Below are 20,192 nucleotides of genomic sequence, written 5' to 3'. Positions count from 1 at the left end.
CCATGTGACCAATAACACCAGCTAACCATGTAGCCAATAACATCAGCTAACCATGTAGCCAATAACATCAGCTAACCATGTAGCCAATAACATCAGCTAACCATGTAGCCAATAACATCTGCTAACCATGTGACCAATAACATCTCTAACCATGTGACCAATAACCATGTGTAGCCAATAACATCTGCTAACCATGCCAATAACTGCAACCGTGTAGCCAATAACATCTGCTAACCATGTAACCAATAACATCAGCTAACCATGTGTAGCCAATAACATCTGCTAACCATGTAGCCAATAACATCTGCTAACCATGTAGCCAATAACATCTGCTAACCATGTAGCCAATAACATCTGCTAACCATATAGCCAATAACATCTGCTAACCATGTAGCCAATAACATCTGCTAACCATGTAGCCAATAACATCTGCTAACCGTGTAGCCAATAACATCTGCTAACCGTAGCCAATAACATCTGCTAACCATGTAACCAATAACATCTGCTAACCATGTAACCAATAACATCAGCTAACCATGTGTAGCCAATAACATCAGCTAACCATGTGTAGCCAATAACATCTGCTAACCATATAGCCAATAACATCTGCTAACCATGTGTAGCCAATAACATCTGCTAACCATGTAGCCAATAGCACTGCTAACCATGTAGCCAATAACATCTGCTAACCATGTAGCCAATAACCTCTGCTAACCATGTAACCAATAACATCAGCTAACCATGTAGCCAATAACATCAGCTAACCATGTGACCAATAACATCAGCTAACCATGTGGCCAATAACACCAGCTAACCATCCAATAACATCAGCTAACCATGTAGCCAATAACATCAGCTAACCATGTAGCCAATAACATCAGCTAACCATGTAGCCAATAACATCAGCTAACCATGTAGCCAATAACATCTGCTAACCATGTGACCAATAACATCTGCTAACCATGTGACCAATAACATCTGCTAACCATGTGTAGCCAATAACATCTGCTAACCATATAGCCAATAACTTCTGCTAACCATATAGCCAATAACTTCTGCTAACCATGTAGCCAATAACATCTGCTAACCATGTGACCAATAACACCAGCTAACCATGTGACCAATGACATCTGCTAACCATGTAGCCAATAACATCTGCTAACCATGTAGCCAATAACATCTGCTAACCATGTAGCCAATAACATCTGCTAACCATATAGCCAATAACATCTGCTAACCATGTAGCCAATAACATCTGCTAACCATGTGTAGCCAATAACATCTGCTAACCATGTAGCCAATAACATCTGCTAACCATGTAGCCAATAACATCTGCTAACCATGTAGCCAATAACATCTGCTAACCATGTAGCCAATAACTTCTGCTAACCATGTAACCAATAACATCAGCTAACCATGTGTAGCCAATAACATCAGCTAACCATGTGTAGCCAATAACATCAGCTAACCATGTGTAGCCAATAACATCAGCTAACCATGTGTAGCCAATAACATCTGCTAACCATATAGCCAATAACATCTGCTAACCATCTGCTAACCATGTAGCCAATAACTTCTGCTAACCATGTAACCAATAACATCTGCTAACCATGTAGCCAATAACATCAGCTAACCATGTGACCAATAACATCAGCTAACCATGTGACCAATAACACCAGCTAACCATGTAGCCAATAACACCAGCTAACCATGTAGCCAATAACACCAGCTAACCATGTGACCAATAACACCAGCTAACCATGTGACCAATAACACCAGCTAACCATGTAGCCAATAACATCAGCTAACCATGTGTAGCCAATAACATCAGCTAACCATGTAGCCAATAACATCAGCTAACCATGTGTAGCCAATAACATCAGCTAACCATGTAGCCAATAACATCAGCTAACCATGTAGCCAATAACATCAGCTAACCATGTAGCCAATAACATCAGCTAACCATGTGACCAATAACACCAGCTAACCATGTGACCAATAACATCAGCTAACCATGTGACCAATAACACCAGCTAACCATGTGACCAATAACACCAGCTAACCATGTAGCCAATAACATCAGCTAACCATGTAGCCAATAACATCAGCTAACCATGTGTAGCCAATAACATCTGCTAACCATGTAGCCAATATCATCAGCTAACCATGTGTAGCCAATACATCAGCTAACCATGTGACCAATAACATCTGCTAACCATGTAGCCAATAACATCAGCTAACCATGTAGCCAATAACATCTGATTTGAATGTGTAGATGTGTTTTCTTACCTGCAGTCTAGGACCTCAGCCACAGACATGACCTTCTGAGAAACAAACTGGAGGAGAGAGGTCAGGGGTTAGAGGTCAGAGTTTAACTGGAGAGAGGTCAGGGTTTAGAGGTCAGGGTTTAACTGGAGGAGAGAGAGGTCTGGGGTTAACTGGAGGAGAGAGAGGTCAGGGTTGAGGTCAGGGTTTAACTGGAGGAGAGAGAGGTCAGGGGTTAACTGGAGGAGAGAGAGGTCAGGGGTTAACTGGAGAAGAGAGAGGTCAGGGTTTATAGGTCCGGGTTTAGAGGTCAGGGTTTAGCTGGAGGAGAGAGGTCAGGGGATAACTGAAGGAGAGAGAGGTCAGAGTTTAGAGGTCAGGGGTTAACTGGAGGAGAGAGAGGTCAGGGTGTAGAGGTCAGGGGTTAACTGGAGGAGAGAGTGGTCAGGGTTTAGGGGTCAGGGTTTAACTGGAGGAGAGAGAGGTCAGGGTGTAGAGGTCAGGTATTACAGTTAGTGATAACTTCAAGGCTGGGGTGTGTTCATTGAACATTTTTCCTACGTTGCGTGACGGTTTGCACTGAAGAACACGTTTCCCCAAAACGGTGCACAACATTCTTCAACAGACCAAGAGGTACATTCATGTTTGGTGGGTGTGGCCTGGGTGTGTGGGGTGTGGCCTGATCAGGCACAGACAGGGTTCTACTAGTTTGGTAACTACTGGTAACATGTATAAAGTATTTCAGACAGGACTAGTCTGGGTAACTATTGGCTACAGATTTCAGATAGGACTAGTCTGGGTAACTACTGGCTACAGTATTTCAGACAGGACTAGTCTGGGTAACTATTGGCTACAGTATTTCAGACAGGACTAGTTTGGGTAACTACTGGCTACAGTATTTCAGACAGGACTAGTTTGGGTAACTACTGGCTACAGTATTTCAGACAGGACTAGTTTGGGTAACTACTGGCTACAGTATTTAAGACAGGACTAGTCTGGGTAACTACTGGCTACAGTATTTCAGAAAGGACTAGTCTGGGTAACTACTGGCTACAGTATTTCAGACAGGACTAGTCTGGGTAACTACTGGCTACAGTATTTCAGAAAGGACTAGTCTGGGTAACTACTGGCTACAGTATTTCAGACAGGACTAGTCTGGGTAACTACATGTCTACAGTATTTCAGACAGGACTAGTCTGGGTAACTATTAGCTACAGTATTTCAGACAGGACTAGTCTGGGTAACTACTGGCTACAGTTTTCAGACAGGACTAGTTTGGGTAACTACTGGCTACAGTATTTCAGACAGGACTAGTTTGGGTAACTACTGGCTACAGTATTTAAGACAGGACTAGTCTGGGTAACTACTGGCTACAGTATTTCAGAAAGGACTAGTCTGGGTAACTACTGGCTACAGTATTTCAGAAAGGACTAGTCTGGGTAACTACTGGCTACAGTATTTCAGACAGGACTAGTCTGGGTAACTACATGTCTACAGTATTTCAGACAGGACTAGTCTGGGTAACTATTAGCTACAGTATTTCAGACAGGACTAGTCTGGGTAACTACTGGCTACAGTTTTCAGACAGGACTAGTTTGGGTAACTACTGGCTACAGTATTTCAGACAGGACTAGTTTGGGTAACTACTGGCTACAGTATTTCAGACAGGACTAGTTTGGGTAACTACTGGCTACAGTATTTCAGACAGGACTAGTTTGGGTAACTACTGGCTACAGTATTTCAGACAGGACTAGTTTGGGTAACTACTGGCTACAGTATTTCAGACAGGACTAGTTTGGGTAACTACTGGCTACAGTATTTCAGACAGGACTAGTTTGGGTAACTACTGGCTACAGTATTTCAGACAGGACTAGTTTGGGTAACTACTGGCTACAGTATTTCAGACAGGACTAGTTTGGGTAACTACTGGCTACAGTATTTCAGACAGGACTAGTTTGGGTAACTACTGGCTACAGTATTTCAGACAGGACTAGTTTGGGTAACTACTGGCTACAGTTTTCAGACAGGACTAGTCTGGGTAACTACTGGCTACAGTATTTCAGACAGGACTAGTTTGGGTAACTACTGGCTACAGTATTTCAGACAGGACTAGTCTGGGTAACTACTGGCTACAGTATTTCAGACAGGACTAGTTTGGGTAACTACTGGCTACAGTATTTCAGACAGGACTAGTTTGGGTAACTACTGGCTACAGTATTTCAGACAGGACTAGTTTGGGTAACTACTGGCTACAGTATTTCAGACAGGACTAGTTTGGGTAACTACTGGCTACAGTTTTCAGACAGGACTAGTTTGGTGGTTATATGTTTGGTGGTTATATGTCAGAAAGGACTCATCAGAATGGGTTGCTTTCATCTCTTGGAATAATAGCTCAACCAGGCTGTAACCATTGGGGGGGGGGCCCTGGCCCTGATCAATATGTTTGTGACCATAAGGAATCACAAAGCACTTTCTTTTTAATTAAAGGTGGCGCACCGCTGAGTCCTGCTGAACGCAGCCTGGCTCACCTGGGAGTAGGGCGTGGTCAGGAGTGGGTGGGTCAAGGTGTGGATCCTCCAATCAGAGCGCACAAGGAGGGAGGGGTTCGTATGGAGCACTACACCACTCCTCCCAGCAACACGACAGCCAATCAGAACACTGGGATCCTGAGTGACAGGAACACAGGCCAATCAGGCAGTAAAACACTCCACGTAACAAAAAGCTTTACTAGATCAAAAGAAAACAACCCAAGTCTTCTAGTTTATTAATTCGGCCATTTTGAAATTACCACAAATAAAACTGGAAAAAGCCATACATACACAGGAGTTAAATAATGGAGGATAACACACAACAAAGTCTGGGACTTATTTCCATTGTGGTCCTCTTGAGACAAGATGGCTGGACAAGATCCAACACAGTATGACAGAGAAGTCAAAAACCTGTAGAAGAGAGAGATGGAGGGAGACAGAGAGAGGGGGACAGAGGGAGGGAGACAGAGAGAGAGGGATGGAGGGAGACAGAGAGAGGAGGACAGAGGGAGGGAGACAGAGAGAGAGGGATGGAGGGAGACAGAGAGAGGGGATGGAGGGAGACAAAGAGAGGGGACAGAGGGATGGAGGGAGACAAAGAGAGGGGGAGGGACAGAGGGGGGGATGGGGGAGACAGAGAGAGAGGGATGGAGGGAGACAGAGAGAGGGGACAGAGGGAGGGAGACAGAGAGAGAGGGGATGGAGGGAGACAGGAGAGGGGATGGGGAGGGAGACAAGAGAGGGGGATGGAGGGAGACAGAGAGAGAGGATGGAGGGAGACAAGAGAGGGGGACAGAGGGAGGGAGACAGAGAGGGAGAGGGATGGAGGGAGACATGGAGAGGGGACAGAGGAGGGGGACAGAGAGAGGGGGATGGAGGGAGACAGAGAGAGAGGAATGGAGGGAGACAAAGAGAGGGGACAGAGGGAGAGGAGACAGAGAGACAGAGGGGGGATGGAGAGGGGAGACAGAGCGAGGGGGTGGAGGGGGAGACAGAGAGGGGGATGGAGGGAGACAGAGCGGGGGGATGGAGAGAGGGAGACAGAGCGAGGGGGGAGGAGATGGAGGGAGACAGAGCGAGGGGGATGGAGGGGAGACAGAGCGAGGGGGATGGAGAGAGGGAGAGATATGGCGAGGGGGATGGAGAGAGGGAGACAGAGCGAGGGGGATGGAGGGAGACAAAGAGAGGGGGGGGGACAGAGGGAGGGAGACAGAGCGAGGGGGTGGATGGAGGGAGACAGAGCGAGGGGGATGGAGGGAGGGAGACAGAGAGAGGGGGATGGAGAGAGAGGAGACAGAGGAGAGGGGATGGAGAGGAGGGAGACATGGCGAGGGGATGGAGAGAGGGAGACATGGCGAGGGGATGAGGGAGGGAGACATGGCGAGGGGGTGGATGGAGGGGGTGAGCGAGGGGGATGGAGACAGAGCGAGGGGGATGGATGGAGGGAGGGAGACAGAGCGAGGGGGTGTAGGGAGGGAGACAGAGCGGGGGGTGGAGGGAGGGAGACAGAGCGAGGGGGTGGAGGGAGGGAGACAGAGCGGGGGGTGGAGAGAGGGAGACAGAGCGAGGGGGATGGAGGGAGGGAGACAGAGTGAGGGGGTGGAGGGAGGGCGAGGGAGGTGGAAGGAGGGAGACAGAGCGATGGAGGGAGACAGAGCGACGGAGGGATGGAGAGAGAAGGATGGAGGGAGGGATAGAGACAGAGAGAGGAATGAGGGAGGGATAGAGAGACAGAGAGAGAGGGATGGAAGGAGACAGAGGGATGGAGGGAGGGATGGAGGGAGGGATAGAGAGACAGAGAGAGAGGGATGGAAGGAGACAGACAGAGAGAGAGGGATGGAGGGAGACAGAGGGATGGAGGGAGGGATAGAGTACCTGGGTGTTTGGAGCGATGAGTCTGTAGAAAGATCCAGCCTGGATCAGAGGAAACCAGCGTACTGATGACCTCACAAACAACAGCTCTACCTGAGTAAGGGAGACAGAAACAGAGCGAGAGGGAGACAGACACCAGAGGGAGACAGACACAGAACGAGAGGGAGACAGACACCAGAGGGAGACATACACCAGAGGGAGGGAGACACCAGAGGGAGAGGGAGAAAGACACAAGAGGGAGACAGAGTGAGAGGGAGACAGAGTGAGAGGGAGACAGAGTGAGAGGGAGACAGAGTGAGAGGGAGACAGAGTGAGAGGGAGAGAGGGAGACAGACACCAGAGGGAGACAGAGTGAGAGGGAGACAGAGTGAGAGGGAGACAGAGTGAGAGGGAGACAGAGTGAGAGGGAGACAGAGTGAGAGGGAGACAGAGTGAGAGGGAGACAGAGTGAGAGGGAGAGAGGGAGACAGACACCAGAGGGAGACAGAGTGAGAGGGAGACAGAGTGAGAGGGAGACAGAGTGAGAGGGAGACAGAGTGAGAGGGAGACAGAGTGAGAGGGAGAGAGGGAGACAGACACCAGAGGGAGACAGACACCAGAGGGAGACAGAGTGAGAGGGAGACAGAGTGAGAGGGAGACAGAGTGAGAGGGAGAGAGAGACAGACACCAGAGGGAGACATACACCAGAGGGAGGGAGACACCAGAGGGAGAGGGAGAAAGACACAAGAGGGAGACAGAGTGAGAGGGAGACAGAGTGAGAGGGAGAGAGGGAGACAGACACCAGAGGGAGACAGACACCAGAGGGAGACATACACCAGAGGGAGACAGACACCAGAGGGAGAGGGAGAAAGACACAAGAGGGAGACAGAGTGAGAGGGAGAAAGAGTGAGAGGGAGAGAGGGAGACAGAGCGAGAGAGAGGGCATGATCAGCTGAGCTCCTGCATTTTTCAGCATGTTCATAGAAAAAATAGATTTAGAGTTAGATAAACTTGGATTTTTTTGTCAGGAACATATACAGGATACTACCCTCTACAACACTATGTCACCAGGTCATATACAGGATACTACCCTCTACAACACTATGTCACCAGGACATATACAGGATACTACCCTCTACAACACTATGTCAACACCCTCTACAACACTATGTCACCAGGACATATACAGGATACTACCCTCTACAACACTAACCTTCACTATGTCACCAGGACATATACAGGATACTACCCTCTACAACACTATGTCACCAGGACATATACAGGATACTACCCTCTACAACACTATGTCACCAGGACATATACAGTATACTACCCTCTACAACACTATGTCACCAGGACATATACAGTATACTACCCTCACAACATAACCTTCACTATGTCACCAGGACATATACAGTATACTACCCTCCACAACATAACCTTCACTATGTCACCAGGACATACATACTACCCTCTACAACACTATGTCACCAGGACATAGACAGGATACTACCCTCTACAACACTATGTCACCAGGACATATACAGGATACTACCCTCCACAACACTATGTCACCAGGACATATACAGGATACTACCCTCTACAACACTATGTCACCAGGACATATACAGGATACTACCTCTACAACACTATGTCACCAGGACATATACAGGATACTACCCTCTACAACACTATGTCACCAGGACATAGACAGGATACTACCCTCTACAACACTATGTCACCAGGACATATACAGGATACTACCCTCCACAACACTATGTCACCAGGACATATACAGGATACTACCCTCTACAACATATACAGGATACTACCCTTCACTATGTCACCAGGACATATACAGGATACTACCCTCTACAACACTATGTCACCAGGACATATACAGGATACTACCCTCTACAACATAACCTTCACTATGTCACCAGGACATATACAGGATACTACCCTCCACAACACTATGTCACCAGGACATATACAGTATACTACCCTCCACAACACTATGTCACCAGGACATAGACAGGATACTACCCTCTACAACATAACCTTCACTATGTCACCAGGACATATACAGGATACTACCCTCTACAACACTAAAAACCATCAAAACTCAAAACCTGATTTTGGATGGAATTACCTGGAAGGATGATTAGGGTTAAGACAAGAGGCTTAAATGGCAGGAGAGTCGAACAGTTTACCCCACCCAAATGGAGAGGTGCCCTTTAGCCCAACAATGGTAGGAGAGTCACAAAATGAAGCTCCTACAGTTTGACTATTATAAAAAGACCACCCAAATGGCAGAGGCCTTATTAACCAGACCATCCCCTGCTCCCTCCCCTGCTGTTCAGACCATCCCCTGGTCATTAAAACCATACAGTACCCTGGTGTGCTATATTAACCAGTAAAGACTGATAAGACAGGAAAATTAACACAAAATGAAGCTCCTTATGGAAAATCAAGAGACACTTTTGCTATATTAACCAGACCATCCCCTGGCATGGCACAGTGCTATTACAAAACAGTGCAACCTTCTCTTCCAGACCATCCCCTGGTAAGTGCTATATTAACCATCCCCTGGTACAGTGCTATATTAACCAGACCATCCCCTGGCACAGTGGCCACCCCTGGTAGTGCTATATTAACCAGACCATCCCCTGGTACAGTGCTATATTAACCAGACCATCCCCTGGTACAGTGCTATATTAACCAGACCATCCCCTGGCACAGTGCTATATTAACCAGACCATCCCCTGGCACAGTGCTATATTAACCAGACCATCCCCATGGTACAGTGCTATATTAACCAGACCATCCCCTGGTACAGTGCTATATTAACCAGACCATTAAGTGCCAGACCATCCCCTGACACAGTGCTATATTAACCAGACCATCCCCTGGTACAGTGCTATATTAACCAGACCATCCCCTGGCACAGTGCTATATTAACCAGACCATCACCTGGTGCTACAGTGCTGCTATATTAACCAGACCATCCCCTGGTACAGTGCTATATTAACCAGACCATCCCCTGGCATGGCACAGTGCTATATTAACCAGACCATCCCCTGGCATGGCACAGTGCTGCTATATTAACCAGACCATCCCCTGGCACAGTGCTATATTAACCAGACCATCCCCTGGTACAGTGCTATATTAACTATATTAACAGACCATCCCCTGGCACAGTGCTATATTAACCAGACCATCCCCTGGCAGTGCTATATTAACCAGACCATCCCCTGGCACAGTGCTATATTAACCAGACCATCCCCTGGCACAGTGCTATATTAACCAGACCATCCCCTGGCACAGTGCTATATTAACTATCCCCTAACTATATTAACCAGACCATCCCCTGGTACAGTGCTATATTAACCAGACCATCCCCTGGCACCCCTGGTACAGTGCTATATTAATCAGACCATCCCCCCCTGGTACAGTGGCACAGTGCTATATTAACCAGACCATCCCCTGGCACAGTGCTGCTATATTAACCAGACCATCCCCTGGCACAGTGCTATATTAACCAGACCATATTAACCAGACCATCCCCTGGTACAGTGCTATATTAACCAGACCATCCCCTTGTATGGCAAACACACCCTACAGAGAGATGAACCTGGAGAAGAGTCCCCTGGTACAGTGCTAATTAACCAGAGACCCCAGAGTCCTGGAGAAGAGTCCCCTAAGCAAGCTGGTCCTGGGGCTCTGTTCACAAACACAAACACACCCCACAGAGCCCCAGGACAGCAGCACAATTAGACCCAACCAAATCATGAGAAAACAAAAAGATAAGCCTTGCTATTGAGAAAGGCCGCTGTAGGCAGACATGGCTCTCAAGAGAAGACAGGCTATGTGCTCACTGCCCACAAAATGAGGTGGAAACTGAGCTGCACTTCCTAACCTCCTGCCCAATGTATGACCATATTAGAGACACATATTTCCCTCAGATTACACAGATCCACAAAGAATTAGAAAACAAATCCAATTTTGATAAACTCCCATATCTACTGGGTGAAATACCACAGTGTGCCATCACAGCAGCAAGATTTGTGACCTGTTGCCACGAGAAAAGGTCAACCAGTGAAGAACAAACACCACTGTAAATACAACCCATATTTATGTTTATTTATTTTCCCTTTTGTACTTTAACTATTTGTACATCGTTACAACACTGTATATAGACATAATGTGACATTTGAAATGTCTTTATTCTTTTGTAACTTCTGTGAGTGTAATGTTTACTGTTCATTTTTATAGTTTATTTCACTTTGTTTTTTATCTATTTGACTTGCTTTGCCAATGTTAACACGTTTCCCATGCCAATAAAAACCCTTGAATTGAAATGAGAGACAGAAACAGACAGATAGAGAGAGAGAGAGAGAGGAGAGAGAAAGAGAGGGGATACTCTCACCGTTCTGGTCTGTCCGTCTGTCTCTCTCTCCTGTAATGGACAGTTCCTGGGGTCCCGCCCCCACCGCTGAATTTGACCAATGAGATCAGCCCTCACAGAGAAACACAGAGATAACCCAGCCTCTTCTCCCTCACAGGCAATCCCCTCGTTCCGCCAGGCCACGCCCTCCTTTCCTTCCACACACATCACCACGGAGATACAGGGCCGGTCGCCTGGCAATGAGGCTCCTCCTCCTGGTTGGGAGCAGGTCTCGTTCTCTGTGTGGTTTTGTCGTGCTCTCTTGGCCCCTCCCTCTCTCTCCTCTTTCTTTTCCTCTATCCTCTCTTCTTCTCTGCTCCTCTTCTTCCTCTCAGAAACATCATCTCTCCTCTCCTCCCTCTCTTCTCCCCCTTTCTCTCTCCTCTCTCTCTCTGTCTCACTCATCTCCTCCCTCTCTCCCCCCTCTACCCTCTCTCCTCCCTGTGTCGTTCTGATGTTTTCTCTGAGGAGGAGTGATGCCATGGCAGCAGAGGGGCTGAGAATCTGGAGGTCGTTCAGACACAGCTGGATGTACACCCTGGAACACACACACACACACACACGCTATTATAACAAAGACACACACATTACTTATTACGTGTGTGTGTGTGTGTGTGTGTACCTGCAGTGTTTGTGTGTGATGTAACTGTCCTGGTCCAGGTGTCTGTATGAAGGGAACTCTGATTGGACAAATCTCTCCATCACCATGGTGAACCTCTGCACACACACCAAGCAACCTGTAGACACACACATTACACACACACATTATTAACACACACCAAGCAACCTGTAGACACACACATTACACACACACATTATTAACACACACCAAGCAACCTGTAGACACACACATTACACACACACATTATTAACACACACCAAGCAACCTGTAGACACACACATTACACACACACATTATTAACACACACCAAGCAACCTGTAGACACACACATTACACACACACATTATTAACACACACCAAGCAACCTGTAGACACACACATTACACACACACATTATTAACACACACCAAGCAACCTGTAGACACACACATTACACACACACATTATTAACACACACCAAGCAACCTGTAGACACACACATTACACACACACATTATTAACACACACCAAGCAACCTGTAGACACACACATTACACACACACATTATTAACACACACCAAGCAACCTGTAGACACACACATTACACACACACATTATTAACACACACCAAGCAACCTGTAGACACACACATTACACACACACATTATTAACACACACCAAGCAACCTGTAGACACACACATTACACACACACATTATTAACACACACCAAGCAACCTGTAGACACACACATTACACACACACATTATTAACACACACCAAGCAACCTGTAGACACACACATTACACACACACATTATTAACACACACCAAGCAACCTGTAGACACACACATTACACACACACATTATTAACACACACCAAGCAACCTGTAGACACACACATTACACACACACATTATTAACACACACCAAGCAACCTGTAGACACACACATTACACACACACATTATTAACACACACCAAGCAACCTGTAGACACACACATTACACACACACATTATTAACACACACCAAGCAACCTGTAGACACACACATTACACACACACACATTATTAACACACACCAAGCAACCTGTAGACACACACATTACACACACACATTATTAACACACACCAAGCAACCTGTAGACACACACATTACACACACACATTATTAACACACACCAAGCAACCTGTAGACACACACATTACACACACACATTATTAACACACACCAAGCAACCTGTAGACACACACATTACACACACACATTATTAACACACACCAAGCAACCTGTAGACACACACATTACACACACACATTATTAACACACACCAAGCAACCTGTAGACACACACATTACACACACACATTATAAATGCACACACACACAAATTATGAACCTTTTGTGACTAGGGGGCAATATTTTAATTTTTGGACAAAAAAACATTCCCGTAGTAAACGGGGTATTTTATCAGGACCAGATGCTAGAATATGCATATAATTGACAGCTTAGGATAGAAAGCACTCTAACGTTTCCAAAACTGTAAAGTGAGTGTGAGTGTAACAGAACTGATGTTGCAGGCGAAAGCCTGAGAAAAATCCAATCTGGAAGTGCCTCATGTTTTGAAAGCCCTGCGTTCCAATGACTCCCTATTAAACCAGATTACTTTTTCTCCGTATTCCCCAAGGTGTCTACAGCATTGTGACGTAGTTTTACGCATTTATGTTGAAGAATACCCGTAGGCGTTCTTCATTGCGCAAGTGGTTACCAGGGTGACTCTCGCGTAAAATACAGAGGTAGCCATTACTCCAATCGGTCCTACTGAAAAACGGAATTGTCCCGATGGATATATTATCGAATAGATATTTGAAAAACACCTTGAGGATTGATTATAAACAACGTTTGCCATGTTTCTGTTGATAATATGGAGCCAATTTGGAATATTTTTTGCCGTTTTCGTGACTGCAATTTCCGGGCGATTTCTCAGCCAAACGTGAAGAACAAACGGAGCTATTTCGGAGCTACCTCACAAGAGGTTAACACACACCAAGCAACCTGTAGACACACACATTACACACACACACATTATTAACACACACCAAACACACATTGTAAACATCATCAACACACACACTGAGAACAAGATGGCGCCAACAGACATGGCTGCTCTGATTCTAGCTCCGAAACAACTTTGCAGTATTTTCTATTTTCTTAAGTGTTATTTCTTACATTATCACCCAAAACATTTTTTTGTGTGTTATTACATACAGCCGCAAATAACTTTTGCATATCAGAGCGGCGGTAAATCACCAGCATTACAACCAAGACTTTCCCGAATTGGCTCCTTTGTTCGTACCCCCCAGGGCACTGTAACGTATCCCAGAGGCTTCAAGACGCCGCTGGGGGAGAAGAGGTATTCTGACTCAGGAGGAGGGCACACCATCCACCGCTTCCGAGTATATTACTCGCTAATGTATATTACTCTCTTACTCTGTTTCACGGAATCATGGCTCTCTTCAGATATGCTGTCTTTGTCCATACAGCCAGCTGGGTTCTCAGTTCATCGGGCAGACAGGAATAAAGAACTCTCAGGGAAGAGGAAGGGCGGGGGTCTATGTTTCATGATTAACTACTCTTGGTGTGATCATAACAACATACAGGAACTCAAGTCCTTTTGTTCACCTGACCTAGAATTCCTCACAATCAAATGCCGACCATAGGGAATTCTCCTCGGTTATTGTCACAGCCGTGTACATCCCCCCTCAAGCCGATACCACGACGGCCCTCAAGGAACTACACTGGACTTTATGCAAACTGGAAACCACATATTCTGAGGCCGCATTTATTGTAGCTGGGGAATTTAACAAAGCAAATTTGAGGAAAGTACTACAGAAGTTCTACATTGGCAGTAGTAGCGCTGGTAAAACACTTGACTACTGCTACTCCAACTTCCAGGAAGCCTACAAGGCCCTCCCCTGCCCCCCCTTCGGCAAATCAGATCACGATTCCATTTTGCTCATCCCTTCTGTTGGGGAATAATCAGAATTGGTTGGTAACATAGATAAGATGTTTTATGTTCATCATATGCTGATGAGTTATTTCTCATAAGAATGTATTTTGTTGTACTATAGTGGTGGCCATTGGTAGTTATCTGTTCTATGTCAAGACTAAGTTGCATGGGCCGCAGAGAGGGGAGAGGTCAAGGTGTCATCATGTGTAAACATATCTTTTGCTCCACTGTGTCTGTGTGCCAGTCACTCCCTACTTTTCCCATCGGGGAGAGGAGGATGGCAGTGTCTGGAATCATTCTATCCTCTCCATGAGTTTGTCCAGGATTGGTTGTATTTAGAGTTGGTTGTATCTAAATGACAATTTGATATATGCCTGTTGATATGGAGGATTGGTTTATGGTTCTGGGTTTGAGTAAGGAGACAAAGCTGAACGATTTATTGTGTCTATGCTGTCTGACTATGTGTGTTCTTTGCTATTATAGGAACTCAGCTGCAATGTGTGGGGAGCTCTCAGAGAATTCATTGATAGACACTGAATTGATCTGAGAGTCACAGGGTTGTGATAGAGCTCATATAATTAAAGATGGACTTTGATAACTAACTCTGACTTGTGTGTGGTTTGCTCTCATGATTTGGTAAATAGAGGAAAATTTCCACGACACTTCCTATAGGCAGAAACTCAAACAGGAAGTACCCGTGCTAAGGTCTATTTAAACGCTGGTCTGACCAATCGGAATCCATGCATCAAGATTGTTTTGATCACGCATGGTCCAGGTTGCCTCAAAGAATAACATCGACTTATATACTGACTCGTGACTGAGTTCATCTTATTCCCAATGTGACTATTAAAACCAACCCAATTCAGAAACTGTGGATGGCAGCATTCGCGCAAAACTGAAAGCGCGAACCACCGCATTTAAAAGGTGACTGGAAGAACACAAATAGTGCAGTTATTTTCTCGGCAAAGAAACAGGCAAAATGACACTACAGAGACAAAGTGGAGTCGCAATTCATCAGCTCAGACACGAGACGTATGTGTCAGGGTCTACAGACAATCACGGATTACAAAGGTAAAACCAGCTACATCGCGGACACCGACGTCTTGCTCCCGGACAAGCTAAACAACTTCTTCGCCCACTTTGAGGATAACACAGTGCCACCGACTCGGCCCGTTAACAAGGACTGTGGGCTCTCGTTATCCCTAGACCCACTTCAATTAGCTTACTGCCCCAATAGGTCTATAGATGAGGCAATAGGTCCACTGCACACTGCCCTATCCCATCTGGACAAGAGGAATACCTATGTAAGAATGCTGTGCATTGACTATAGCTCAGGCTTCAACACCATAGTACCCTCCAAGCTCATCCCTGGGGCTGAACCCCGCCCTGTGCAATTGGGATTTGGACTTCCTGATGGGAAGGACCCCACAAGGGTGTGTGCTCAGCCCCCTCCTGTACTCATTGTCCACCCATGACTGTGTGGCCATGCACGCCTCCAACTCAATTATCAAGTTTGCAGATGACACTACAGTGGTAGGCTTGATTACCAACAACGACGAGACGGCCTATAGGGAGGAGGTGAGGGAGAAGGAGTGCAAAGGAAAATAACCTCTCAATCAACATCAACCAAAATGAAGGAGCTGATCGTGCACTTCAGGAAACAACAGAGGGATCACACCCCCATTCACATCGAGAGGACTGCAGTGGAGATAGTCAAAAGCTTCAAATTCCTCGACTGACAAACTGAAATGGTCAGACAGTCTGGTGAAGAACCTCAGGAGGCTGAAGAAATTTGGCTTGTCACCTAAAACCCTCACAACCTTTTACAGATGCACTACTGAGAACATCCTGTCAGGCTTTATCACCACCTGGTACGGCAACTGCACAGCCCGCAACTGCAGGGCTCTCTAGAGGGTGGTGCGGTCTGCATTAACGCATCACTGGGGGCAAACTACCTGCCCTTCAGGACATCTAGAGCACCTGATGCCACAGGAAGGCCAAGAAGATCATCAAGGACATCAACCACCCGAGCCCCTGCCTGTTCACCCCGCTATCATCCAGAAAGCGAGGTCAGTACAGGTGCATCAAAGCTGAAAAACAGCTTCTACGTCAAATCCATCAGACTGTTAAACAGCGATCACTAGGCGGCTTCCACCCGGTTACGTAACCCTGCACCTTAGAGGCTGCTGCCCCATATACATAGACATGGAATCACTGGTCACTTTAATAATGGAACACGAGTCACTTTAATAATGGAACACTAGTCACTCTCAACCCTGCACCTTAGAGGCTGCTGCCCTGTAGACATGGAATCACTGGTCACTTTAATAATGGAACACTAGTCACTTTAATCATGTTAAAATAATGTTTACATAGTCTGGACACATCTTCTCATTCAAAGGTTTATCTTTATTTTTTACTATTTTCTACATTGTAGAATATTAGTGAAGACATCAAAACTATGAAATAACACATATGGAATCATGTAGTAACACACACACTGAGAACAAGCCACCCAAATAGCCACCCTTTGCCTTGATGACAGCTTTGCACACTCTTGGCATTCTCTCAACCAGCTTCATGAGGTAGTCACCTGGAATAAATTTCAACTAAACAGGTGTGCCTTGTTTAAAGTTAATTTGTGGAATTTATTTCCTTCCTAATGCATTTGAGCCAATCAGTTGTGTTGTGACCAGGTAGGTGTGGTATACAGAAGATTAAGAAGAACCCTAAAAGACCAAGTCCACATTATGGCAAGAACAGATCAAATACAGATCAAATAAGTAAAGAGAAATGACAGCCCATCATTACTTTAAGAGCTGAAGGTCAGTCAATACAGAGGTTTTGATGTCTTCACTATTATTCTACAATGTAGAAAATAGTAAAAATAAAGAAAAACTATTTTTAAAAAAAGGAGGAGTCCAGGAGTCCAGACTTTTGACTGGTACTGTATTCTATTCTACTGTATATACTGTATTCTATTCTACTGTATATACTGTATTCTATTCTACTGTATATACTGTATTCTATTCTACTGTATTCTACTGTATTCTACTGTTCTATTCTACTGTATATACTGTATTCTATTCTACTGTATTCTATTCTACTGTATTCTATTCTACTGTATTTTAGCCAAAGCCACGCTGACATTGCTTGATCTAATATTTACATTACGTTCAACAGTTTGGCATCACTTAGAAATGTCCTTGTTTTCCATGAAAACATAGATGCAATGAGTTGCAAAATGAATAGGAAATATAGTCAAGATGTTAACAAGGTTATAAATAATGATTTTTAATTGAAATAATAATTGTGTCCTTCAAACTTTGTTTTCGTCAAAGAATCCTCCATTTGCAGCAATTACAGCCTTGCAGACCTTTGGCGTTCTAGTTGTCAATTTGTTGAGGTGATCTGAAGAGATTTCACCCCATGCTTCCTGAAGCACCTCCTGATGGGCACTTCTTATGTACCATACGGCCAAACTGCTCCCACAACAGCTCAATAGGGTTGAGATCTGGTGACTGTGCTGGCCATTCCACTACCAGCTGACTGCTGGCTCCCTACATTATATAGCTTGGAGCTGTGCTTTGGGTCATTGTCCTGTTGTAGGAGGAAATTGGCTCATAATTAAGCGGTGTCCACAGGGTATGGCATGGTGTTGCAAAATGGAGTGATATCCTTCCTTCCTTCTTCAAGATCCCTTTGACCCGGTACAAATCTCCCACTTTACCAGCACCAAAGCACCCCCAGACCATCACATCGCCTCCACCAGGCTTCACAGTTCACTCCTCCAGCATCTTTTCATTTTTCTGCGTCTTGTCCATAGTGGAGTTTGGAGTGTGACTGTTTGAGGTTGTGGACTGGTGTCTTTTATACTGATAAGAAGTTCAAACAGGTGCCATTAATACAGGTAACGAGTGGAGGACAGAGGAGCCTCTTAAAGAAGAAGTTACAGGTCTGTGAGAGCCAGAAATCTTGCTTGTTTGTAGGTGACCAAATACTTATTTTCCACCATAACTTGCAAATAAATTCATTAAAAATCCTACAATGTGATTTTCTGGATTTTTTCTCTCATTTTGTCTGTCATAGTTGAAGTGTACCTATGATGGAAATTACAGGCCTCTCTCATCTTTTTAAGTGGGAGAACTTGCACGATTGGTGGCTGAATAAATACTTGTTCACCCCACTGTAGGTGGATGATGTAGATGTAGATATTCCATTAAAGATCAGCCGTTTCCAGCTACAATAGTGATTTACAACATTAACAATGTCTACGCTGTATTTCTGATCAATTTAATGATTTTTAAAAAATCAAAAAAATGTGCTTTTCATTTCAGACCCCAAACCTTTAAATGGTTGTGGATAGAGAGATAGAACAGAGAGATAGAGGGAGAACATATAATAATATAAATATAATAATATATTTATAGATATTTCTTAATTCCATTCTTTCACTTTTAGATGTGTGTTTTGTTGTGAATTGAATACTACTGCACTGTTGGAACACAAGCATTTAGCTACACCCGTTATAACATCTGCTAAATATGTGTATGTGACCAATAACATTTGATTATGAGCACAGACACACACACACACACCTCACCTATCCAAGCAGTGTTGTTGGCAGCTCTCTGACCACCCGAGTCATCATCGCCAGTCTCCACGGCAACACAGGTCACGGCGCCGGTCTGGTCTCTCAGGCGGAGTGTGTGTGTTCCAGGGAGCTCCAACACTCCGACCAGCAGTAGGGGTCGGGGCTGAATGTCCTGCCCCAGAGAGAGGCCTACGGACCAGGCTATAGATGGGTTCAGCTCAGCCTGAGTCAGGGAACTACCACAGGCTGGGAGGAGAGAGGAGAGAGACAGAGACGACCAGCACTCTTTCTCCATCACACACACACAGTCTGACACCGACACGTACTCACACACTGGAGAACTCACAGAGTACTGGGAGAGAGAGAGAGAGAGGAGAGAGAAAGACAGAGAGACAGACAACCTTAGCACACAGGGGGACAAACACCTGCCTGCAGGTGACAGCATTCCCTCCCTCATATGCCCCTCCAAGGCATAACTACGTCAACATAACCAACAAAAACGGGTCACAACTCCTGCAGCTCTGTCGCATGCTGGGTATGTACATAGTCAATGGTAGGCTTCGAGGGGACTCCTATGGTAGGTCCACCTATAGCTCATCTCTTGGCAATAGTACTGTAGACTACTTTATCACTGACCTCAACCCAGAGTCTCTCAGAGCGTTCACAGTCAGCCCACTGACACCCCTATCAGATCACAGCAAAATCACAGTCTACTTGAACAGAGCAATACTCATTCATGAGACATCAAAACATTTCATAGTGAAGATGTAAACTTGGCAGTAGAAAACCTAAACAGGATATTTGACCTCTCTTCTCTATCAAACCTAAACAGTTCAAGTAGACAACCTAAGAAAATGAACAACAATGACAAATGGTTTGATGAAGAATGCAAAAACCT

The 20,192-nt window shown here is 45.4% G+C and overlaps 1 protein-coding gene across 3 annotated transcripts in view; it reads right to left on the bottom strand.

Annotated features, from left to right (window-relative positions):
- The window catches only part of ctc1 (CTS telomere maintenance complex component 1), a 62,866-nt gene that overhangs the window by 11,291 nt on the left and 31,383 nt on the right, over positions 1 to 20,192 (bottom strand). For all 3 annotated transcript variants that reach the window (XM_042298580.1, XM_042298581.1, XM_042298582.1), the window contains 6 exons: positions 19,304 to 19,646; positions 11,714 to 11,828; positions 11,074 to 11,629; positions 6,669 to 6,758; positions 4,794 to 4,931; positions 2,290 to 2,336 (listed from right to left, as the gene is read on the bottom strand). In XM_042298580.1, coding sequence (XP_042154514.1) covers positions 2,290 to 2,336; positions 4,794 to 4,931; positions 6,669 to 6,758; positions 11,074 to 11,629; positions 11,714 to 11,828; positions 19,304 to 19,646 — 1,289 coding nt within the window. The remainder of the gene's footprint in view (positions 1 to 2,289; positions 2,337 to 4,793; positions 4,932 to 6,668; positions 6,759 to 11,073; positions 11,630 to 11,713; positions 11,829 to 19,303; positions 19,647 to 20,192) is intronic.

This window comes from Oncorhynchus tshawytscha, linkage group LG15, assembly GCF_018296145.1.
Source record: "Oncorhynchus tshawytscha isolate Ot180627B linkage group LG15, Otsh_v2.0, whole genome shotgun sequence".
Taxonomy (NCBI): domain Eukaryota; kingdom Metazoa; phylum Chordata; class Actinopteri; order Salmoniformes; family Salmonidae; genus Oncorhynchus; species Oncorhynchus tshawytscha.
Note: the sequence above shows the minus strand (reverse complement) of the source record. Positions and strands in the feature narration are given on the sequence as shown.